This window comes from Littorina saxatilis, linkage group LG13 (genome assembly GCF_037325665.1).
Source record: "Littorina saxatilis isolate snail1 linkage group LG13, US_GU_Lsax_2.0, whole genome shotgun sequence".
Classification (NCBI taxonomy): Eukaryota; Metazoa; Mollusca; class Gastropoda; order Littorinimorpha; family Littorinidae; genus Littorina; species Littorina saxatilis.
In genome coordinates, this window is record NC_090257.1 from 10523639 (window position 1) to 10550144 (window position 26506).

Sequence of the window (26506 nt, forward strand, 5' to 3'; positions counted from 1 at the left end):
AGGTTATTTCCAGCAAGCTTCTTAATGAATTAATGAAAATAGCCTTTAGCTTTTATTTTCTTCGATTTGTTGAAGGTGGTCCATATTAGGGGACTCGCACATACTTTAAAAAGTTGCTATTATTTTTTGTTTGCAGTTGAAACTCGGGGTCAACACTGCTAAAATGTAACAAAATACGGACTTATCTGTCATATATAGCAATTTTTGTGTGATAAATGCTTTGGCTGTGGACAGAAACGAGTCCGTTTTAGGCGGCAAATTTAGAGTGAACTCTGCCAAAACTGAAAAAAAGAGAAAAAGCCTAACGGTTTTGAGGTTTGTGTTTCTGCAACTATTTGACATGTGCAAGTTATCCAGAGAGGGTGAATACAGTGAATACAACTTTTTTGAGCGCTCTAGCGCCGTTAGTTTGTCAGAGCAGGAGGTGGTCCATATTAGGAGCCGGTCCATATTAGGAGCCCTTCCCCTACCTAGTTTGTTTGATTGTCAGTCAGCCCGTTCATTTTCGCTTTAGCTCGCAATTTATAAGTTATGTTTTTAAACCTGTGTAAATAAATCTAATATGACACAACAAGTCATGTAGTATTCTATATTAATCCGACCAATCACAGAATCTGTTACATTCTAAACTGAGCTTGATTGAATTAAAATAGTGGGTAAGTCGTCAAATTCATAATATTTTAAAGATGGAGTGCACTTCACGGCACTATTGAAGCAACCGTGTGTCCTTTTGTCGCAGATGAGGATTTAAACAGTCAAAACATTCAGTTATTTCTCACAATTATCCCACAGATGAATACACATACTTTTATTGTGTTGTCAGTCAAACGAAACTGTATGTGGTTTGGCAGTTCGCATCAACCGCAAGAATGTGAATACTGAAATGTCCCGTGCCATCACCATCCGGCACTGTGTGCGACATGACAAAATAGAACCAAATACTATTAGAGTTACAATGTCTCACGTAATCAAACACAATGTCTTGACCTAAACTACTCAAAATAAAAAGAACAAGCTCTTCTTGAGACTGATGTTGGCTTTTGACGTAAATAAGCTAAGTTCATGTGCGGGACGTCACCTGGTCGGCTACTTCCGCCTCGCTTAATTTTTAATTTTCCGTCTTACACTAACCTACCATGACAACGATAACAAACTAATTCGTCACAACTTCAAATTGCAGTTTTCGACTCTTAGCAAGAAAGTCAATGAAACTTCGTAATTTTTTAAAAGGATAGACGACTTAAGCGTAGTTGAAAGCCCAAGGGGATCTGTGCAGGGACACGCAGGGAAACGCGAAAAGCACTGCCCCTTTAACAATGACTTTCCATGACAGTTCATGTTTTTGGTGGGTTTTTTATTATCATTTTGTGTGTGTGTGTGTGTGTGTGTAGGTACTTGTCTGTGTATTACTAATATTGTTATTTTATTTTTAAAAGAGGCAAATATTTCTTTGTCTACACAGTTGTATGACCTCGCTTGCAGATACATCAACAATATTTGTTCTTGTCTTTTCTTGTACGCGTCTCTCTCTCTCTCTCTCTCTCTCTCTCTCTCTCTCTCTCTCTCTCTCTCTCTCTCTCTCTCTCTCTCTCTCTCTCTCTCTCTCTCTCTCTCTTCTAACAGTACCTTGTCTATAAGGCTTTTTGTTAGCTAATGACAATAAACCGTCAAACTGTCTCTCGTCCAACAGAACAGATTATTTTAGTTGTTAGAGGACAGCAAACCGTCAAACTGTCTCTCGTCCAACAGAACAGATTATTTTAGTTGTTCTTGTTATTCATGGACCGGATGGAGAGAAAAAAAAACACATGCGCACTCAACAATTCTTGTACAAAATGAAACATTTTCAATTTCAAAATTCTCGCAGTTTCTCCTGACTGTTGGGCTAGTCTTTCAGTGGAGGGCAACGGTGCGTGGAGGAAGAGAGGCAACTGCTCCAAATCGTGGGTAAAGTAGTTGTCAGGCATATTTTTGGGGTTACCTCCCATGAGTGAAAGGCAACGCTCGGTGGGCTACCCGCCAATTCTTCCTCCCCTTTTTCCGTGTGGAAATGCGTACGAGTAGTAACGTTATTTGTTCGGAGGTTTGTTTGGGTTTTGTAGGCGTTTCATCCCCCACCCCACCCCCCCACTGAAATCTTACACACTTCCACCGCCTGTTATTTTCTGTCGGTGGCTTCAGTGTTGGGCAGTGTTAATAACAATTATTAGTGATCACACCTAGTTGGGAAAAAGTGTCATTGTGTGTATGGTATGTATGTATGTGTGTGTGTGTGTGTGTGTGTGTGTGTGCGTGTGTGTGTGTGTGTGTGTGTGTGTGTGTGTGTGTGTGTGTGTGTGTGTGTGGTGTATGGTGTGTGTGTGTGTGTGTGTGTGTGTGTGTGTGTGTGTGTGTGTGTGTGTGTGTGTTTGTGTGTGTGTGTGTGTGTCAAACATATACTGCAAAGAACATAATCTGGATGCCTTAATGTTGGAGTAAAAAGTAATCGTACATCTTAAAATCCACTTGTTACAATTCACATGAGAGCTGTCGCCTGAGAATGCAGAAAAAGAGAGGATGAAGAGAACAAGAGAAGTCTGAAGGTATATGCATGCATCTGTATGAAAATAAACAGAACAAACTTGCATGATTCAAACTCTGGATTTAATTTCACATGTTCAACAAATTATGGGAGGAAAAAAACACATTTTAAGTAAGTGTTGTGCATTCATATAAATTACACACTTTATAGAATCGGACTTAAGTTAAAACTGTCAAGATTTCACAGAATTGTTTCATAGATACTGGATAAAGTGTCCACTTTTAGAGGAGAATTCTGTATTTAAAAAAAATATATATCTGTGATTAACGAAGAAGTTATTTCCGGCTGACACTGGCTATTCCAGAGAATCCTTGGGTTACATCTGAACCAATGGAGAAATACAAACCAAAACTGGAGGCAAACCTACTATTTTAAATTATTTCTTCCCTATAAAGGGCAGTTCACAAGCATATGGAACCTCATGCCAACAGGTACATTTCATGCGATATAGAATGACTTTTTGCTTTATGATAACACTGAGTCTTGAATGCTTGTTTGTTGTAAACTTGCCACCAATTTCAAAGCATTTTTCAAGGTTCAAGGTGTCATTAAAACGCAGTTGAAATGTTTTAACAGTGCCAGTGTATGTTTTTCAGAGTTTATAATCTATTCTTTGCCGCATACCATAAAATGTGAAGCAATTCTGCACCCAGTACATGTGCGTGAACACACTCTGTAAAAAAACATTGTTAAGCCACAACAGGTAGACTTTCAAATCTGTCCCTTCATCTAGACTCTCAACACTGAAGAGGCTTTCAAAATTCCACTCCACAAGATGTGTATGTTTCACCAAACACCACAACCTAGCGTTGTCCTTCAACGCTGGTAAAAAAAAAGTTATCTGTGGAAGTTTGGGTACACTTTCAAACCCAGTCAGTGAGCCACTCCAAAAGTTCCATATTCAAATTTGTCTTGTGTGTCTAAACCCACGTCAAGGGCAGACGGTCGTCACGGGCAGACAGTCGTTGCATCAAGGTCAGAAAAACAGCCCCCTTGCCCGCCGCCCCATACTTTGTCTGTCGTTCATCAGGTTGAATTTGTTGACAAACTGCAAAACAAGACGACGAAAGAAATTACTTTTTTATCATCAGGCAAGAAGTCTTGGACCGTTGAAATCCTCACGACCAAACCAGAAGAGTCAAGACTACTATTTCACACAATCTTGAAAGCTGCTAAATGATCTTAAAATAACCATCTAAAGTATTTGAGCATGCAGCAAAACAGTTCAGTATAATTTAAGTTTTTGTGATACAACAAAAAATCTTGGACTGCTTAAATCATAACAGGCAGATACTTCTCGTCCTATTGAAAGCTACCAAATAATCTCAAAACAATGGTGTAAACTACTAGGGCAAGCAGCAAAACAAGACGCTGTAGTCTCACTGTGCTGATGAAATATCATAACAGTACTCGTGTAAATAAGGGCTGAACACATACTCTTTGTCGCATTTGATAAAATGCAAAGCCATTAATTCTGTCAGCAAACAAATCCAAACATGGTCCTGCAGGGATGGCGTTAACAGCAAACCTCTGGTATTTGAACAGTTTGTGGGTGCTTTGTTGTTGTAAAATCAGTACTGGTTTGCCTGTCTGATGACCCTTTCTCTCAGTAAATATAGCCAAACAAGTAGACCGCTATCCTCTGTTTGACTTGCTACTTTAACTGAGTGATTGCTTTGTGATATCAAAGCAGATAAAGCATTTGTGATGATTACTTTTCCCTAGCTTGTAAAAATGGCTCGCGCCATCACTGGTCCGCTGTCTGAAATCAGTCTTACAAGACAATCTCATGGACTCATCAGGCATGGGAATTAAAAATTGTAAAAACGGCTGAAAATTAAGGAAAAAAGAGGAAATATTTTTTGATGACCGGGGGGGGGGTACACTAAAAGTAAAACACTACATATTTCGCACTAAAATACGAAAAAAGAGGAATTTCTACTGCAAAAATTTTAAAAAAACGGCGGAAATCCGACTTTTTTTCACGAAAAAACAATCACCGATCGCATTTACGCCATTTTCACTTAAAAAATTTTTTTTTTTTAAAAAAATGTTTTTCTGAAATGCAATTTTTTTCGGCGGAAAATTAAAAAAAAAAGCGAAAATCCGCCAAACGGCGGACAATTCCCATCCCTGACTCATACCAAAGTGTTTAATAACCTTCACCATGCTTCCTGGGTGGTGGACAACCCAGAGACTTACAAAAAGTGTCTGTATCTCTGACATTATTGTGAGTTTTTGATTGAGACTTCATGTAATCATCAAATACCTTAGGACCCTCCCATCTACCATTTTCTGAAGGATTATCTTTGTAAACAAACAAATAAACAATGAAGTAATTTGAACGGGCCAATACAGATGATGTGGGTCATTGGCAACCCATATGGAATAGGGCCTTTTACACCTGGGCTATTCTAGGCGACCTTGACCTTGGCCCGCTGTGCCTCGGGCAAAGTCAGCCACTTTTGCGCGTTGTTTGAATGGTGGAGCTGTACGATGGTGCACAAACATTGCTGTTATGGCGTGTGTGGAAGTGATTTAAGACACCGTGAGAGATCACACATGGTCGGTGTTGGATGGGTACCGTTTTCCAAACCCTCTAGAGATTTAGAAAAGTGCCGAAAATGGATTAAACTATGTGGAAGAACGATCGAGAGGTTCAACATCGAAAAAGTCAACAAAGACACCTACATTTGCACAAAACACTTCGTCGGGGGGCACTTGAAAATGACATGCTGTTTTTCTTCATAAGTATAAATGGAACAAAAAAGATTGTACCATGCTTTGACTTTATGTGCTGAGAGAGGAAGAAATGGTTTTAATGTAGCTTTTTCATATCCCCATAAACCAAAGTGTGATACTGCAGCTAGTTAGCAAAACAATTTCATTGAAAAACTAGACAGCAAGTGACACATAGCCTACAAACCCGCAATGAACACGAAGGCATTTAAGAAACAGGATCATTCTTTTAATCTTGTCTAAAATTTTGAACATGAATCTCACTGCAAAAACACAATCTAACAGAAGTGGCAGAAAAACAAAACTACTTCAGCATACAAATGGCCCAAAGAATATGGTCTGAAATCAGACAAAAAGCATGACAGCTCGGTGCTTGCAGTTGCATACAACAAGAACACAAAAATGAAAAAAAATGGTCAAACTGAACTATGTGTCGTTCAAAGGAAAAATGGTTTGCCTCAAGGAAAAAGACTTGAGAGACATCACATAACTGAACAAGCTCACAAGAACTATTGGTTGTAATCATGAGTACGACTAGACTGAAATGATAAATAATGTGCATCACAGTACTATTCAAGCACTAAAAAGTGCCTCTCACTAGCTTGTCACCAAATAAACAAAGTAGGTTGTAACAAAATTGCAGATTAATAAAAAAAATAGTTCAATCAATAGTATATATATATGTGACTTGTCACACCTGACATTAAACTAGTGATTTCCATCACTATCCTTTTCAGGCATTAAAAATAGTTCAAAGCACCTAGCCCCACATAGAAGTAAGAGGCTCATTCACAAGCTAGTTAAAAGCTTTTCATTCTTTTGTTTTTCTCAAAAGAAAATTCATAGTATGACAACAGTATTCACAGCAGGCAGTTTTAAATCACGCAAGGGCATTCTCCAGGTGTGTTCACGAAATACATTGTAATTTTAAACAGAGACAATTTTCAGTTCACGCGTGAAGATGATTTTACTGACCAAGTTTCTCCCCATATATTTCATAACCCTGCAGGTGAAAATGGGAATACCAGCACAGAATGATTGTCAGTGAAAATTTAATACCAACACTTCAAACTACATCACTCATCATAAAACAGAAACTGTGACTCCAGAGTGGATTTAAATGAAAATCAAAAAGTGGAAAAACTCATACTCTGATAATTGACATTGTTGTCCAAGTGTTTCAAACTACATCACTCATCATAACTTGAACAGAAGCTGTGACTTGGATTTAAATGAAAATCAAAAAGTGGAAAAACTCATACTCTGATAATTGACATTGTTGTCCAAGTGTTTCAAACTACATCACTCATCATAACTTGAACAGAAGCTGTGACTTGGATTTAAATGAAAATCAAAACGCAGAAAAACTCATACTCTGATAATTGTTGTCCAAGTGTTTCAAACTACATCACTCATCATAAAACAGAAGCTGTGACTTGGATTTAAATGAAAATCAAAACGCGGAAAAACTCATACTCTGATAATTGTTGTCCAAGTGTTTCAAACTACATCACTCATCATAAAACAGAAGCTGTGACTTGGATTTAAATGAAAATCAAAACGCGGAAAAACTCATACTCTGATAATTGTTGTCCAAGTGTTTCAAACTACATCACTCATCATAAAACAGAAGCTGTGACTTGGATTTAAATGAAAATCAAAACGCGGAAAAACTCATACTCTGATAATTGTTGTCCAAGTGTTTCAAACTACATCACTCATCATAAAACAGAAACTGTGACTTGGATTTAAATGAAAATCAAAACGCGGAAAAACTCATACTCTAATAATTGTTGTCTAAGTGTTTGTGTGATTAAAAAAAACCAAATGTACCTGATCATGAATGAAATCAGAGCAACCCATATGTTCATTAACCATTCACTGCCACTGGTCCATACGCATACTCTTCAGTTTCAAAAAGGAGATGGGTATTGAAGAGGCAGTGCTACTGTTAGTGATTCAAAGTGCCATACATCCCATCCTAGTGCTGTGAAATGGGGATATATTCAATATAACATGGAAGCTAACTAATATTTGCATGTATGCATGCAAACATACTGTGAAAGTACTAATACAGTAAAAGCATTATTGAGGGTGAACAGCCTGCTTTGCTTGGTTTCAGTGAGGAGTAACAATACTAACAATAACAATATGAATAATAACATGTCTATGTTGTGAAATGTAAGTACTTGCCCCCCCCCCCCCCCCCCCCCCCCCCCCCCCCCCCGGACACTGGCAAAATCCCAGCAGAATGTCCCCATCTTCGCTGACGATTATGCACAGTTGACATGAAGAAGTGTGCAGGTAGGTTGTCTGCCTCTGTGTCGGTTTTACCTCCGCGGTGTAGACGAAAAGCGTTTCCACTTCTGCACATGTATGTATCTCAAGTTGAGCACATGGCCATAAAAAAGGCGATATATCTTCAAAGGATTTGTAAGTTTTCGCCTTCTTCTGGTCGAAATCGTTCTTTTTCTCAATCAGATAGTTCAGGATGTCAACAACACCGATCCTGGGTGCGTTTGATGGGTCACTTTTTTCTTCGGATGTAAAAGGATCGCGTGGTGGAAATCCGATCTGTCGAAGTTTTTCGGAAAGTTTTTCTTGCACGTCCTGTCTTGTAAAATCCGGATCGATCGGTAGTTCCAACTGCTGTGCAGTTTTTACAAGTTGCAGCAGACCATCTCGTCTGTATCCAGTAACAGTATCGACAGCGAGTTTGCCCGTACCCAAGGGGAGTAACTCGAAATGACTCAGCGCGCGGTCAGCTGTAAAAGGCCCTATTAAAGAAAGGTTTTACGATGTTTATCCAAATCCCTAATCGAATGGCGTGGGTCGTGTACGATCCATACTTTTTATGTTGAATCCTTCTTTTAAAGTATGGGTCGTACACGAACCCACATCATCCAGACTGTGTAGTCCAAAGCGTGATCCAGTGAAGGTTACCGTATTTGACGGATTACAAGACGCACCGTTTTATAAGCCGCACTCCCGACTTTTAACAAAACAAGAAGGGCAAAGCCCATACGACTCACATGCTTGACCTTGACCTTTACATAGCAATGACATCATACACTAAGAACTGCTTTACACATTTTTCCTACCAAAATACATGTTCATCCATGTCATGCAACACAAAACTGTTAATTCAAGACATAGGAAGTACAATGGTGCTTATTGGCTCTTTCTACCATGAGATATGGTCACTTTTAGTGGTTCACTTCCTCCGAAAACGGCGTATGGCTGCCTAAATGGCGGGGTAAAAAACGGTCATACACGTAAAATTCCACTCGTGCAGAAAACACGAGTGTACATGGGAGTTTCAGCCCACGAACGCAGAAGAAGAAGAAGAAGTTGGTTCACTACCTTATTTTGGTCACATTTCATAAGGGTCAAAGTGACCTTGACCTTGATCATATGTGACCAAATGTGTCTCATGATGAAAGCATAACATGTGCCCCACATAATTTTTAAGTTTGAAACAGTTATCTTCCATAGTTCAGGGTCAAGGTCACTTCAAAATATGTATACAATCCAACTTTGAAGAGCTCCTGTGACCTTGACCTTGAAGCAAGGTAAACCAAACCGGTATCAAAAGATGGGGCTTACTTTGCCCTATATATCATATATAGGTGAGGTATTCAATCTCAAAAACTTCAGAGAAAATGGGAAAAATGGGAAAAATAGCTGTTTTTTAGACAACATTTATGGCCCCTGCGACCTTGACCTTGAAGCAAGGTCAAGATGCTATGTATGTTTTTTGGGGCCTTGTCATCATACACCATCTTGCCAAATTTGGTACTGATAGACTGAATAGTGTCCAAGAAATATCCAACGTTAAAGTTTTCCGGACGGACGGACGTCCGGACGGACGGACGGACGGACGGACGGACGGACGGACGACTCGGGTGAGTACATAGACTCACTTTTGCTTCGCATGTGAGTCAAAAATTGGGACGAGCCACGTATAGGCCGCGTCACTATATTAGCCGCCGTCGAAAAAAATATAATCAGATCGTGTCAATCAATCAAAACAACCAGGCAAACGAAAGTACGGTATTTGGCGAAATCGGCTCCGAGAATAAACAAGTGAAACAAAGAAGAAAAGTGAAAAAGTTTGAAGAAAAATATCACACACACAATTTGTAACCAACACACACATGTAGTCCCGCCCGGAATAAGCTTTTTTGGGATGATTTACGACTTTTGCGCACATTTCGAGCAGACGAAAACACAACATGGCGGCTCTCGCTCCTCCAACTATCGCGAGACACAAAAAAACGAAATCTCGCGCGCGCGAGATCCTGATACATCCGGTGTTTCTCTGTACGCTATCTTGTCACGACGACTTGTTGACAAACGAAGATTCGCGAAAGAAAGAGAAAAGTGCCGAGTCTTGAGTAGAGAGCTAATAAAGTACCGGTAATCGCTAATCGAGCGAAATGAAAATCCGCGGCGACTTCCATTAGGTGAATGCTATTCAAGTTTAGGTAATGTTTTAGCCGCATCTTTTTATAAGCCGCAATGCAATTTTTTTTTTTTTAAAGTCGCGGCTTGTAGTCCGTCAAATACGGTAAGCAGTTCACATTGACCCTCACCTGGTTCATTGTGTTACAGCCCTTTGTCATGGCCCCCAGGTACGCCATCAGGCACACATCGCTGCATTGCTGTGGACAACACACACAATAACTTTGACTGGATAGCATATCACTTTTACAGACATTGCAGATTTAACACTGGATCACAAAGCCTTTCTAAAACAATTGAAATATTACAGCATCATTTCAATTTCTGCATTATGTAACACTATCTCTTCAATTTCTCTATCATGAAACACTATCCATTCAATTTCTGCATCATGTAAATCCTTCTCAGCCTATCAGCCCAAAACATCTTAATTACGATAAAAAGCAGAGCAGCAAAGCATACAAATGCACCAGGACTACAAAGACAGAGGACACTTGGTCCTGTGCTCACGTGTACACACGAAGGAGGATTATAATGCACTAGAACTAGGTCTGTGCATGAGTTGACCTGGGAGATCAAAACATTTCCAACACGCCAGGCCAGGCTTCGAACCCCAAACCTTCGACACAGAAGGCTGACGTCCTGACCACTGAGCTACGCGCCCGTCTAGCCAACAAACATGCCAGGACTCTTTCTTCTTCGTTCATGGGCTGAAAATCCCACGGCTGACTATTTTTACCCCATCATTTAGACAGCTATAAGTTACTTTCATGGGATGCATGCTTGGTATTTTTGTGTTTCCGTAATCCACGAAACTCTGACATGGATTACAGGGTCTTTTCCGTGCGCACTTGGTCTTGTGCTTGCGTGTAAACACAAAGGGGGGTAATGCACTAGCTGCAGGTCTGAACATCAGTTGACCTGAGAGATCGGGAAAATCTCCACCTTTAACCCACCAGGCATGGTTCGGGATTCGAACCCAAGACCTTCCGCTTGGGAGGCCGGCACCTTATCCACTAGGCCACTGCGCCCGTCATACCAGGAATAAAAAGGCAGAGGTGAAACAGGAGGCAGAGAAGGACAGCAAGAACAGGAGCAATGGTAGGAAAACAAAACAAGCAAAGAAGCAAAGGCTTAGACACTCTTATAATACTGACAATAACCCAGAAACTGGTATAGAACAGAATTCTAAAAGAGTTCAGAATATAAGAGAATACAGCTAAAAACCCAAGCTGAAATTGTTTTGGTAAAACGGAAACAGAAAGAGCTGACAAATATCTCCACACTCACATTAAAGTAATCTTCCTTGAAGCGTAGGGTACTCAAAACAGGCAGTCTGTAGCACAGGCTGTAGGCCTCTCTCAGCACATCGTGGTTCTTCTCAACCTCACCTGCTCAACAGTAATACATCATTATTTACTCAGATTGAAAAAACAAAATGTTTTTGTAATAACCCACAAGCTGGTAAAGAGAACACAAAAATAACAGATTTGAGCTAAAAACACGTTTTCGGGCAGATCTTTGTGATGAGGTTGTTTATATTAGGCACACACTAAAAAAATAGGTGTGGTTACGGTAACATAGCAAAAAAAATAGGGTAGGAAGGTAGGCAATCACTTTTTTTTTTAACTTTTTTTTCTAATGTGTACAAATTAAACCTACTTGACAGGGAAATAAGTGTGCGACTCGGGCGCTTTCGCTTTCATTGCGTTTTATGCACTCGTTTTTTGGTTTTGTTTTTGACAAATGTAATAAAAAGTTATAGGGTCGGCCCCTAAAAATAGGGTAGGTCGGGTTACCGTAACCACACCTATTTTTATTTTAGGCCTTAAAAGCAGTTGTATGAAACTCTTCATTCCCCTACCATTTTCAGCAAACAGATTTATGTAACATGATGTATTGTCTAAACAGTGGAACAGACAACACAGACACCCATGAAAATCAAATTCTCAGAAGCAAGGTTCGCCACGTAAACTGGGTGGCCGAGTGGTAACGCACTTGCGCTCGGAAGCGAGAGGTTGCGAGTTCGACCCTGGGTCAGGGCGTTAGCAATTTTCTCCCCCCTTTCCTAACCTAGGTGGTGGGTTCAAGTGCTAGTCTTTCGGATGAGACGAAAAACCGAGGTCCCTTAGTGTACACTACATTGGGGTGTGCACGTTAAAGATCCCACGATTGACAAAAGGGTCTTTCCTGGCAAAATTGTATAGGCATAGATAAAAATGTCCACCAAACTACCCGTGTGACTTGGAATAATAGGCCGTGAAAAGTAGGATATGCGCCGAAATGGCTGCGATCTGCTGGCCGATGTGAATGCGTGATGTATTGTGTAAAAAAATTCCATCTCACACGGCATAAATAAATCCCTGCGCCTTGAATAATTATGTGCGCGATATAAATTGCATAAAAAAATATAAAAAAATTTAAAAATCCCTGCGCTTAGAACTGTACCCACGGAATACGCGCGATATAAGCCTCATATTGATTGATTGATTGACGGGCGCAGTGGCGTGGTGGTAAGACGTCGGCCTCCTAATCGGGAGGTCGTGAGTTCGAATCCCGGTCGCTGCCGCCTGGTGGGTTAAGAGTGGAGATTTTTCCGATCTCCCAGGTCAACTTATGTGCAGACCTGCTTAGTGACTTAACCCCCTTCGTGTGTACACGCAAGCACAAGACCAAGTGCGCACGGAAAAGATCCTGTAATCCATGTCAGAGTTCGGTGGGTTATGGAAACACGAAAATACCCAGCATGCCTACCCAACGAAAGCGGAGTGAAGCTGACTATGCTCTCAGAGTATAGTGTGGGGAACCCAAATGGGCAAACGAGCTCACACGTCACCAGAATTTCTGGAACGCAGAAGAAGAAGAAGATTGATTGATTGATAAACTATCTGCACACCAAAAACAGAATAGCTAAAACTGAGCAAGTGTTTTCTGGTAGTGAAAAGAAAAATCAATTTTCTATCTATAACAGCCGGTTTTGTTTACATATCTTGTTTAACAAAGATGCTATGACATGCCGAAAGATGTTGGTGTCATTGTAACGTTCTCAGAAGCCGCATGTGCTTGCCCTTGAGTAGCTGTAAGATTCTGTGATGGCTTATATAAATTCTGGAGGATGTAATTTTGGTGCTATAAAGAACCGACGCGCTCACAAAACAAAACGAACACTAGAATTGGAAAATTAATTAAAGTTTATTGAATACTTGTCGATGTCATGGTAATTCGGAATCAGCTCATAATATCAATATATAAAAGGCTAAACATAAATCTATGGAGAGGCTTAGGTAACCTATATCGGAGCGTGGCGGAAAAACTAATCTAAGTTTAGAAAGTGAATTAAAGCTAAAATGTGAAGTAGAAAAGACTAGCTTGAGTGAGAGTGCAGAACAGTAGAGTGTGAAGCGTGGAGCATGGAGCGAGAAGCGCGGAGCGTGGTGCGAGAAGCGCGGAGCGGTGAGCGAGAAGCGCGGAGCGGTGGAAACTGATAGAAAGAAAAAACTAAACTTAGAATTCGAAACATCAAACTAAACATCAAAGGTGTCCTAAAAACATAAACATCAAAGATGGACGACAAAATGGCGGCCGAAACAAGATGGCGGCAAATCAATAAAAAATCACCAAGACAAAATATGTTAGAAAAACCCTACATAGAATAAACGTAGGACACAGAAACGGAAAGAAGACAAAGAAACGGACAGAAGACACAGAGACGGAAAGAAGACAAAGAAACGGACAGAAGACACAGAGACGGAAAGAAGACACAGAAACGGACAGAAGACAAAGAAACGGACAGAAAGTCATAACAAACAAAGATTCGAAACGAAAATTACACGAATTCGGTAAATAAAAGAAACATAGTCAGAAATGGATACTCGCCTTTGATAGCATCAATAATCTAAAACAGACTCAAGGCGAGCAACTGAACCTGAACTACAAAATAACTTAAAACAAAACTGAAGGCTGGCAGAAGAAACTGGGCCCCGGAACAGAGCAAAAAAATCTATCTATCCTAAAACATCTTGTTCCGTGAACGGCTTCCCAGTAAGTGACGACGAATACAGGCTATCCACCACAGAGGTGAACTAAAAATACTGCGCGTTACTACAATATTACTGTTGCAAAACATGCGTCCCGTGCTCTCCGGGGAAAACTCCATAGGCTGTCCAGCGTGAGCCATACAGGCACATGAAATTAATATCAGAAAAACGCCGGCCACACTACCTTGTATAAATTAGTTCGTTACAATATTTAACGTCATTATAACAAAACAAAGTTCGTACCAGGACGCTCATACTTAAAAAAGAAAACTAGAGGATAAAGAGCGAGCTAGACCCGCACGCGAACCTACAGAGGTGGCTGCAAAATGGGAACAAATAGGGACAAAAGTGAAATAAGATAATAAAAGTGAAAGAACAAAAAGGGAAAGCCACCACCACGGAAAGTCGCATGCGAGTCAAGCTAAAAGCATGACTAAAAAACACAAGCAAAACAAAAAGAATCTAAATACACAGAAGGCTCCTTAGCAGGGGCATTCACATTCCCCCCTCGAAGACATCTTAGTCTTTACAAAAGTCGACATAAAAAAACAAAAATCATCGAATACATGCGTGGTTCAAAAACAAAATCCGAAACATTACAGAATCCTTTTGGCATTATCCAAAACGTAGCTGTTCGAAACGCACTCTCATACGTGGTTCAAAATACAAAAATCCGAAACGTTACAGAATCCTTTTGGCATTATCCAAAACGTAGCTGTTCGAAACGCACTCTCTATGAGTCTCAATCTAAAAAATCACACGTGTTCTTTCAACAAATGTAACATCATATTTCGTCGGTCCGTCACTGTCAACATATCGTGTCAACATTATTCTTACACCTTTACATAACCCGCAACTCAGTATGAAAGACTGTAGTCGCAACCTACAAAATACAAAAGAAAAACATCTTCAGTCGTCTTAATCATAAGCACAGGCATCCGCACGCGGGAAGGACTAAACAAAACCGATTCATTAAGCGCTTGCCTCTGTCAAGAGCTTTCGTTCCAAAATGCGGAACCAAAAACATATATACAAATGGAGAGAAATCACAAAGTCACAAAATATTTGCATTAAGACGAAAATTTTCTCCCCAAATCAAAACAGCGCCACCTGTCAAAAAGGCGAACGGATTACGTCAGACCAAAACATGCACAAACGGTCTGTCGAAAACAGTAAAGTTCACTGGGAAAGTCATTGAGTGTCCGGGTCTGCCTTCACCAGCACGGTCAGCTTAGAGATGGGGCGCCAGTAGTAGAAAGTGGAATGGCTCGTCTTCGAGGTGACCTTGACAGTCTTGAGCTTGCAGGTTCGCACGAGTCCATCGTCGCTGGGGCGAACCTCCGTCACGAGTCCAAAAGGCCAATCTGCTCTGCATACGGCTTCGTCACGTAGCACGACGACATCTCCGACAGCAACGTTACGTTGGGGAAGAAGCCACTTTCTTCTTCGTCGTGGTCGTCTTCGTTGTGGTCTTCTTAGTACTGGTCTTCTTCGTCGTGGTCTTCTTCGTCGTTGTCTTCTTCGTTGTGGTCTTCTTCGTACTGGTCTTCTTCGTAGTGGTCTGCTCAAAATCCTTTCCATGGCATGGAGGGGGTCGGAGATGCTGGGTTCGGCGAGTGTCGTGCGATATACGGAAGTGACTGATTCACCTTCGTACTCGCTGAGACAATGTTCTGTAAGAGACACGTGCATCACGTCATGGACAGACTGTTCTGGCGACACTTGTCCCAGTATGGTCCAACCCAACGGTGTGAGAACGGCGTATGGGTCTCCCTTGATGACTCTCTCTGGCATGAATAGCTCTGCATGATCGTAGCCAATCAACAACCCGGGAGTGCAGCCTTCGAGCAACGGGGGAATCTCGCTGGCAATATGACTCAAATGCTTGATGTTACGAGCGGTCTCTGATGTTGGTATGTTCTCAGTGTCTTTGGTGAGATGGTCCGTCGTGTAGAGCGTTTTCAGGTTGTGGGAAACATTGGAGTTGAGGGCCTTGACACACAATCCGGTCACTCTCTGACATTCGATATGAGTGTTCTGAGAAGTCATAGTGTTCAGCCTCAATGACGCTGGCTCAGAATGAGTGTTCAGCTTGTCACTCAAAGATTCAGTAACGAAGGAGATGCAAGACATGGTGTCAAGCAGTGCGTATGTCGTATGCTCTACCGTGGGATTCTCTTTCGTCGAAACTCTGACCGGAACAATCATGGTAGCTCTGACTGGTCTGTCCGACTTGTTGGTTGTCGCGAATGCTGATCCAGAGGCAGAAACACGGGCATCTTGACTGATACAGACAAACCTTGAAGAATCTGGCGGACCCCGTGCATTCCGTTGCTGATTGGGAAACTTCTTCCTGTAGCTAGGCGCTCCATGCAGCATAGTGAGATGTGGGCCTTGGCACTTGTCGCATATCGCCCTGGTAGTGCAGTCTACACTTCTATGGTCAGTCTTTCTGGCACAGGAGAAGCACAAGGACGCTTCGTACATGAAGTGTTTCCTGTCCTCAACGGGAATCTCATCGAACCTCTGGCATCTGAGTAGAGGATGAGAAGAAGAGCTGGTCGGAAAACGAACGGTACAAAAGGGACAGACTTCGTCGCAGTTCGTACTCAGGACAGTTTTAGCGTGGTGCTGACATCTGTCACACTCTTGACATGCAGATGTAGTAGAACAATCCGTACTGTACGATGTTTTCTTGGGGACTGCTGAACTGGCGGTCTGTGAGGTGGAAGAGGCGGCAGATTTGCTGGAGGAGAAAAGGGGCTCGCAAAGGATGTCTGCCTCTGTCTTGATGAAAGCTGACAACTCCTCAAAGGTAGGGTAGCGTTTCTTCTCGTTCTTGGTCTTGTTTACTTTCCGCACCCAGTTTCTCACCAACCAATCTGGAAGCTTGCTCATGAGTGTCTTGTGATAGGCTTGGTCTTCCAGATTCTGTAGCTGGCCTATCACTCGGCTCGCCACAAGGCATTGTCCAAGAAAGTCCGAGAAGGCGCGGAGGGCTTGTCCATCTTTGGGTTTGATTACTGGCCATGCATCTAGTTTCTCTCGGAAGGCTCTGGCAACGACGAAAGAACTGCCGAATCTTTCCTCCAGCGTCTGAAGGGCCTGCTGATAGGCCTGGGCATCCCTGATCAGAAAGAGTCCCTTGACCGCATCCTTCGCCGGACCGTCCAAGTACTTCTCCAAGTAGAGGAGCTTTTCCTCTGCAGAAACGCCCTGCCGCTCAATCAAAAGAGTGAATGAGGACCTCCAGAGAGGGTACGTCAAAGGATCTCCTGAAAACGTAGTGGGCTCCTGCGTCGGTAACCTGTTGATCAGGAGAGCCTCAGCTAGAGTACGAGCTAGGGCAGAACCCTCGGAGAGCGCTGGTTGGCCTTGCATCTGAGGAAGGTATGCATCTTGCCCGTAGTAGTCTGAAGGGCTCGTGACCGGAGCCTCTTGAAAACCATGCTGTGTGTAGTCAGTGTCAGGAGCAAAGCTTGCAGCGTGGTCATATTGCTGTGTTTGCATGGGAGGATGCATGACAGAAGGCCCATATGCAAAGCTTGGCACATAGGTCGGAGACTCTCGGGAGGTCATGGCAGGAAAAGGACCAGGGAAAGGCCCGGGAAAAGGTCTCGCTGATGGATTGAGGGATTTGTGAGGGAAACGGGAAGGCGCGTAGATCTGGCGAGGACGATCTTCGTGGCTTGGAATCTCAGCTTTGACAAACTGAGGCCGAAAGGAGGTCGCGAATTGGCCTCCGACTCTTGTCGTCATCGTGGTGGCTGTAGTCATCGTCGTAGTGGTAGGAGCCGTGGCTGTGACCGCTGCTGGCAGTGGGTGAAAAGCGGAGACAGGTTGGGCAAGGGTCCTGGAGATGCCTCGAAGAGTGTCGCGGATATCCTCGGCGGCCGACTGGAGATGCGAAGGGGCATAAGCCCTGACCTCCGTGGGCTGCTGAAGTGGCGGGAGTCCAGGCTTGGCTGCCGCAGGCTGATGTTGCCCAGAGACGAGGGTGTTGGCTGCCGGCTGGTGACGCGGGCGGGCGTAGGTGTCGGCTGTCGCAGGCTTATATGTATCTTGTGTGTGCTGTGTGTGCCTATCGTACCCTACCGCCACATCTCCTATGCTCTCTATGTGTGTACCTACATGCAGGGTGCTGTGAGTACCTAGGTACCTATCAATGGGGCTGTCACGAGGTAGTTGGGGCATGAATCTTTCTCTAGCCCTTTGCTGGTCTTCTATGTCAGTTTTAATGATCTTAAAAACTTCATGCTCTTCTTGCATCTTGCCTTCTCTCTCCACCCTCTCTAGTGCAGTCTTAATTTCCTTTTCTTTTTTCTTCAAAGCTAACTCTTCATCTTGAGCTTCTCTCTCTAAACGAGCACACTCTCTTTCCATCTCTCTTCTTTCCAACTCTCTTTCCATCTCTGCCTTCTTCTCAGCAGCCAAAGATTTAGACCTAGAAGCCTTCTCCTCTAAAAGCAAAAGAGTCTCTTCTTGTCTGGCCCTTTCATCTGCGACCATTTGCTGGGACCTAAATCTCGCTGCACTAACCGCCAAAGAAGCATCTAGAGAAACCTCTCTAGCACCTCCAGAAGCGACTGTGGAAGTCAAGTCCGAGCTGGAGGCGTACGGGTCTAACTTGGGAAAGAGTCTGTGATATTGTTCTTTGAGCGTCTCCGTTTGCATGTGCATATCGCTCAGATCCTCTTCTATAGCTACATCACTTTCAGCCACTTGACAAAGCCTCGAGTTCGCTGCATCCAGCTCATCTAGGCGCTCACAGAGGGTTATTTTATGAGCTTTAAGGGCTCTTCTTTTGTCTGGTGTTTCCCTAAAGGCTGTGCACAACTCGCTGATCGTATTCTTATGAGCTCGGCTTAGGGCCCAGTACTTGTCTGACAGTTCCCTAACCTCAGCATTAAGTCTAGCCCTAACAATGGCGGGGCCTCTTTCTTCTCTACTTCGTTGAGCGAGATGCTCTGCACTTGCAGCCTGTTGGGAGGGCTCAGTTCCTAAACCTTCCTGTGTAGGAGAATGTTCAGCTTGAGAGGGAAAGTTATCTGAATTCAAAGTGTCTTGGGTCTGAGTGGGTTCAGCTAGAGACTCTCCCTGAGCGCCATCACGGTCGCCTTCATTCTTACGACTATCAGTGTCCGAAGCAAAATGTTCATCCCTCTCTACCTTCAAAGTGTAAGGGGATAGCTCGGCACTCTCATGAGAAGGTAATTTCTCATCCATACTTTAAGTCAAGTGAAAACGTAGAGGTTAACAAAGACTTGCGAAATATAGAGAAACAAAATTCAAAACGGCACACCTCGGGTCACTCACTAGAGGGGAAGAAAATACGAAGTACGAAGTGTGCAATGCTATGGTCAACAAACCTAAAATAATGCCTAAGTTGCTCTGCTCTGGGCCCGACAAAAATAAATTAAAATATTGTTCGCTAGATACGAAACACAGTTCCTTTAAGACAAAAGGTTCATGATCTCTTCACAAGATTCGTAAGGATAAGAAGTTCAAAAGTCAGTGGCCCTAATCACAGGCCTACAAAAGTTCATAAAGTTCTTTGTCGAAAACAATCCAAAATGTTCCAAAAAATATCAGAGTTTCCACTGTGCTTGCCCTTGAGTAGCTGTAAGATTCTGTGATGGCTTATATAAATTCTGGAGGATGTAATTTTGGTGCTATAAAGAACCGACGCGCTCACAAAACAAAACGAACACTAGAATTGGAAAATTAATTAAAGTTTATTGAATACTTGTCGATGTCATGGTAATTCGGAATCAGCTCATAATATCAATATATAAAAGGCTAAACATAAATCTATGGAGAGGCTTAGGTAACCTATATCGGAGCGTGGCGGAAAAACTAATCTAAGTTTAGAAAGTGAATTAAAGCTAAAATGTGAAGTAGAAAAGACTAGCTTGAGTGAGAGTGCAGAACAGTAGAGTGTGAAGCGTGGAGCATGGAGCGAGAAGCGCGGAGCGTGGTGCGAGAAGCGCGGAGCGGTGAGCGAGAAGCGCGGAGCGGTGGAAACTGATAGAAAGAAAAAACTAAACTTAGAATTCGAAACATCAAACTAAACATCAAAGGTGTCCTAAAAACATAAACATCAAAGATGGACGACAAAATGGCGGCCGAAACAAGATGGCGGCAAATCAATAAAAAATCACCAAGACAAAATATGTTAGAAAAACCCTACATAGAATAAACGTAGGACACAGAAACGGAAAGAAGACAAAGAAACGGACAGAAGACACAGAGACGGAAAGAAGACAAAGAAACGGACAGAAGACACAGAGACGGAAAGAAGACACAGAAACGGACAGAAGACAAAGAAACGGACAGAAAGTCATAACAAACAAAGATTCGAAACGAAAATTACACGAATTCGGTAAATAAAAGAAACATAGTCAGAAATGGATACTCGCCTTTGACAGCATCAATAATCTAAAACAGACTCAAGGCGAGCAACTGAACCTGAACTACAAAATAACTTAAAACAAAACTGAAGGCTGGCAGAAGAAACTGGGCCCCGGAACAGAGCAAAAAAATCTATCTATCCTAAAACATCTTGTTCCGTGAACGGCTTCCCAGTAAGTGACGACGAATACAGGCTATCCACCACAGAGGTGAACTAAAAATACTGCGCGTTACTACAATATTACTGTTGCAAAACATGCGTCCCGTGCTCTCCGGGGAAAACTCCATAGGCTGTCCAGCGTGAGCCATACAGGCACATGAAATTAATATCAGAAAAACGCCGGCCACACTACCTTGTTTATAAATTAGTTCGTTACAATATTTAACGTCATTATAACAAAACAAAGTTCGTACCAGGACGCTCATACTTAAAAAAGAAAACTAGAGGATAAAGAGCGAGCTAGACCCGCACGCGAACCTACAGAGGTGGCTGCAAAATGGGAACAAATAGGGACAAAAGTGAAATAAGATAATAAAAGTGAAAGAACAAAAAGGGAAAGCCACCACCACGGAAAGTCGCATGCGAGTCAAGCTAAAAGCATGACTAAAAAACACAAGCAAAACAAAAAAAATCTAAATACACAGAAGGCTCCTTAGCAGGGGCATTCACACCACATATAAATACAAGAGGCGAAGCCATCAAGGCTCACGTAAGAAATCGACAAACAGTAACACAAACTCAATCACTCCGTCACACACACACACACACACACACACACACACACACACACACACACACACACACACACACACACACACACACACACACACACACACACAGAGAAAGAGCATAGGTGAAACTGTGCACTGGAAAGCGAGACACTAGATCTAGATCTGTCTGTCTGCATGTAGCCTACTTACAAGGACACGACTGCCAACTAGTCTCGGCGCGCTCAAAATAATAATGACCGAGACTGTCAGTACTTCCTTCGCGTGACGTCTAACCCTCTTACGTCATAATGTGACGTCAATGTAATGTGACGTCTTCAAATGTTAGAGTTTCTACCACAGACATACACACGCACAGACGCACGCACGCACGCACAGACAGACAAAGTTACGATCGCATAGGCTACACTTACGTGAGCCAAAAACTGCATGCTCACCTTTCTCTACAGCCGTGATGTATTGCAGAATCAGCTTGATGCGACTGTGTAACATCTTGATAGCACTATGCTGGGCTGTTAAATGTTCCGCAACTGAAAAGAAATGAATCCATGAATCTTTCTGCTGATTGAACAGAGGCCATGTAAAGGGGGGGGGGGGGAGAGAAAGCTAATAAAGACAGAGAGACAGACAGAGAGAGACAGACACAGAGAGATAGGGAGACAGAGAGACAGACATACAGACAGAGAGAGAGACAGAGAGAGATACAGAGACTGAGAGAGAGAGAAAGACAGAGATAAAGATCCAGACACAGAGACAAACAAACAGATATAGAGAGACAGACAGAGAGGGGGAGAGAAAGAGAGAGAGGTATAGACAGAAAGAGGGGGTCGGTTAGTGTAGGACCCCATGGACACCAAACACAGAAAGGTATTTCAACTGATTAGGCAAAACAAAAAAAGTTGTATGTTTCTGGTAACATGGCTACAAAAAATAGGGTAGGTAGGTAGGGTAGAAAATAACTATACAGTGACGCAAAGAGACTGGACTTACTATACAAAGAGAAAGACAACACATTACAAAACAAATGAGACAAAAGGGATGCGGGGTTATCCCCCTTGTGTCATCTGCTGTCTGTTACTTTCGTTTTGACGCTTTTTTTTTTGCTTTTTTTTTTACAAACGCAATAAAAAAAGTCTAGGGTCGGCGGGAAAAAACTAGGTAGGGTCGGGTGACCAGAAACATACAACTTTTTTTGTGTGGCCTTATTATCCGCTGAGTCTGGGAACAACACTGAACTCAATCACAGGAGATCCAGAATCACCCCCCACAGCTGTCTGCCAGTGGTTTAACACAGAAGGTTACTGATTATGTTATTATCCAGTATTTGCATAACCTGAGAAACACTTCTGGTAGTCCATACCAATTCAATTTTGAATATGAACTGGTCAATCCTCCCAGTTTTGAAAGCAGTTGACAGCCGTCTTTTTTCCCGTACTAATATAAAGTTATCACCATGGATGCCATAATGTGCTTAGTTTGTCGAGTTGCTGTGTCTCCCTAATCAGTTGTTGTAGGAGCTTACAATTCTTCCATTTTAGGGGTGATAGCAGTTTATTTAAAAAAATATAGTATGATAGCTGATTAGAGACTTGTCGCTGAAAACAACACTACAGCGGAACACTAGCAATGACCACAACTGACTTCCAGTGCCCCCACTGTTCCAGACTCCGCGCCTCCAGAATTGGAATGCAGAGCCACCTCCAAAGTGCACAGATATGCCGCAGAACGCTCAGTGTGATTGCTGATTTTCAAAACAGTGGAACCCCCCTTTTAAGACCTCCAAATATCTGAGAAAATCAGGTCTTAAAAAGGAGGGAGTCTTAAAATGGAGGTAAATTTACTGAGGCTATGAACAGAAAGTCTGAGAAAACAGGGTCTTAGAAGGGAAGGAGTCTTGAATTGGGGGGGATTGAAAAAGTTTTTGTTTACTGTAGTCCTGCGTTACAGACTGCCTGTTTTGAGTACCCTACGCTTCAAGGAAGATTACTTTAATGTGAGTCCACAGTGAAATTATAATGAAGACATGCACATTATGCCTCACCCATGGAGATGTCTGAATTGTCTCCTGAAGATACCCGTGCCACATGGTCCACACCAATCCTCTCTGCCTCTTCTGTGGCCAAAGTGTAGTCCAACTGGACAAACAAAACTGTGGCCTGCAACAACAAACACACAGCATGTACATCTTTACCAGCAACTTTACCAGCATCTTTACCAGCAACTTTACCAGCAACTCATGTGCGTGAGTGTGAGTGTGTGTGTGTGTGCAGTATGGATGTGGCGGACGTGCCTGTCTGGAGTACTTTGGGTGTTCTTACTTCGTATGTTTTATTGTCCTTATTTTTGTTTTTTTATGGTTGTTGTCATATGTTGTTTTGGTTGTTTTAAGAGCAGATGAACCACATTTTTCCATCCATTGTAATTAATTGTATGGACAATAAATGATCTTATGTCTTATGTCTTTAAGTTTCAGCTCTTGATGGTGCCAGGAATTTCAACAACAGCTACAATACACAGCCAAGTGGGGGAGAGAGGTGGTTTTGTAAGGCAAAAAAAAAAAAAAAAGGTGTGGTTACGGTAACATAGCCAAAAAAAATAGGGTAGGAAGGTAGGCAATCACTTTTTTTTTTTTTACTTTTTTTTCTAATGTGTACAAATTAAACCTACTTGACAGGGAAATAAGTGTGCGACTCGGGTGCTTTCGCTTTCATTGCGTTTTCTGCACTCGTTTTCTTGCTTTTTTTGTGTGTTTTTTTTGAAAAATGTAATAAAAAGTTATAGGGTCGGCCCCTAAAAATAGGGTAGGTCGGGTTACCGTAACCACACCTATTTTTTTTTAGGCCTAAGGGGTGGTTGTAGGGGAAGGGGTCACATTTGCATCTTTGTCTTATTCAGTTACACTTCTTGAAGGAATAACTATTAATAATATACAACACTTGTGTTCACTGTACAGATCACGTTGAGTGAGGACAAAATAAAACAGGTTCTCTGAAAAAACTGCACATGTATTATCATTTAAAGGTGTACAACCTAAGTAGCCAGTACTATGTTCTGGGCAAAATGCAGACTGTGAAAACACATTTCCACAAGACATATATAACAAAAAACAATTATTAATATTAGAAACACTGACCTCTCCATTCACCAAGTCAACCACGGATTCAAAGATGCTGACTGGAAGCTGAAAATAAATTAAGTTTCATAAACATGATTGAAAAAAAGATTCACACATTCTATTGCTTTTGATGCAGTTGTTATCAGTTGTTATCAATCTTTCCAGCACATACTTTTGTGCAAACTACAACTACAAAACATAATCTGGGTATCAAATAAATTTAACGTATTTTCAACATACAACATTTCATGAAAATTGAACAAGCTCAGTTTCTTCGCCTTTCTTTCTTTTCTTTTTCTTTTGATGTTTGTCTTCCAGTGTCATCTTTTTAAAAATTCAAAACATATATATATCCCAATAATGCATGCCCATTTGCATGCCCATAGGACAACCGACAATGCTTCAATCGAATCATACTTACATCTGAATTTTTCCCCATTGGATTCAGCATGAAAAAGATAGGACTTTCGTTGATCTGAAAAATCTGAAAACATAAACAAATTACAATATAATTAGTCAGTCAATATGAAAACAGAATAACATTTCTATCAAAAAGAAAAACTAAACAAGAAACCAGACATGCATACACCTAATGTCAACATTGCAAATACAAAAAGTTTACCTCAGAACTCAGAGAAAGCTTTTTTTTTTTAATTATTAACTTTCTCTGCTGACACACAAATATATACACACTTGCACAAAAGTAACAAACACCTATATCACCTATTTATATATCTTTTTTTTCTTCTTCTTTTTAGTACACAAAGTAAAACATACCTGTTTGTGAACTTTGATGTCAGAAGGTGTGGGAACGTCACCAGTGGTGTACCAGCCCAGGAAATCCATGTCACTGAACACCTGTTTGACTGCAACACAGGTGAACAACTCTGTTCCCAATCACTGATTACCAATCCTTATTAATTTCATCAAACCATGATGAGCCCTTTTGTAGTCATGGCAGGTTCTTTCAGCATAAGATGGCTCCCATGATTCTTATACATCATGTTCACGAACATGGATTTAACCATAGAAAAGTACTAAATCTCCAGTGGAGTAAATCAGTCGAACACATGAAAGTTTCTTCTTCAAAATGTTCCTAATGCAGACTTTCTTTTCGGCAAAAATGTTAAATATGACGTCACATACAAGAATGTCTGTTTTTTAACACAATATTTCTATAAATATATAGTGTAAGTTTAAAACTGAAACAAGACATGTCCATGCTGTCATTGTGAAACTTTTAATATAATACCTTTTCATGTACTTACACTGTTCTTCTTTTAATTGATAGTATTCCATGTTGATAACAATGTCGCCCTCAATCACATCAAACACCAACTCAAACGAGTTCATGACCTCAATGTTGCGTCCCTTCTGTTGACCAATCAAAGCGCCAAGAACTGAAACAGTACAACACCCACAGCTGTGTTTTAAATTGACCACTGTGGTGACACGGGGGTGGGAGGTTGGATACTGTCTCTGGGTCTGCACATAAGGTTGACCTGTGTCCGTCCCGGCCTGGATTCGAACCAGCGACCTTTCCATCACAAGTCCAGTGCTCTACCACCTGAGCTACCTGGGCCCCCCTAAATTGACCACCAAAGTCTCCAAGAAGTTGAACCATCACAATAAAACAAATGAGCAAAGAAAACACAACACCAAATAAGTAATTACTAGTGTTTTTTTTGGTTTCACATCATGTAAAATGTAAGGTATTGTACTTAAAAACATGTAAAAAAAAATAGCTGATTCAAGACCCATTTCTTTCAGGAGGTGTGAACACATACAATATTAGTCATTTAGTGCTGAAAAAAATCGCTTGTCAAAAAAAAATTGAATGTTTTTGAACTTCTTTCGCAAGCAACCAGTCACTACTACAGTACTAGACACAAATCTGACTATGTTCTCACAAAAGATAAATATTCATTTCACTGTTACCTCTCAAAAATAATTTCAGTAAAAAATTGTCATTGTCATCATCACTCTTTCTCTCTCTGCTCTAACACACACACACACACACACACACACACACACACACACACACACACACACACACACACACACACACACACACACAAACTAAAAACCAAAATACACAAATGAAAAACAAACAAACAAATGACACTCTGTGCCTGTAGTACTTAAAATTCACCTTGCACAATTTTCCCTTCCTGTGCTCGGGCCCTTGTCCAGTGCTCCGAGACGTTCATTATGACAAGGGGATGCAAGGAAATTGTCACGCTACCGCTTGTTCCCGCTGCTGCCATCACTGTTGACACCGCTGGTACATCTACCTCCATGCTGGTAGCCATTCTAGATGAAAACCCGACTGACAAACAACTTAGTTGGTGTTAATTTTGACGATCTTCCCTGTCAAAAATGTCCCTTCCGTTCTTTTGTTAAGAAATGTGCGTTACCTCCCTTGCTGGT

General features: G+C 41.7%; 1 protein-coding gene across 1 annotated transcript; it reads right to left on the reverse strand.

The window, feature by feature from the left end:
• Positions 1-2621: 2621 nt before the first annotated feature.
• LOC138983569 (COP9 signalosome complex subunit 6-like) lies at positions 2622-26500 on the reverse strand. Its single transcript, XM_070356845.1, has 10 exons — positions 26229-26500; positions 25345-25476; positions 24854-24942; positions 24498-24560; positions 24095-24142; positions 23003-23117; positions 21399-21491; positions 11075-11175; positions 9916-9984; positions 2622-3629 (listed from the first exon to the last, which is right to left on the reverse strand). The coding sequence occupies exons 1-10, from the start codon at positions 26386-26388 to the stop codon at positions 3558-3560; spliced, it is 942 nt and encodes a 313-aa protein (XP_070212946.1). The 5' UTR covers positions 26389-26500; the 3' UTR covers positions 2622-3557.
• Positions 26501-26506: the final 6 nt, after the last annotated feature.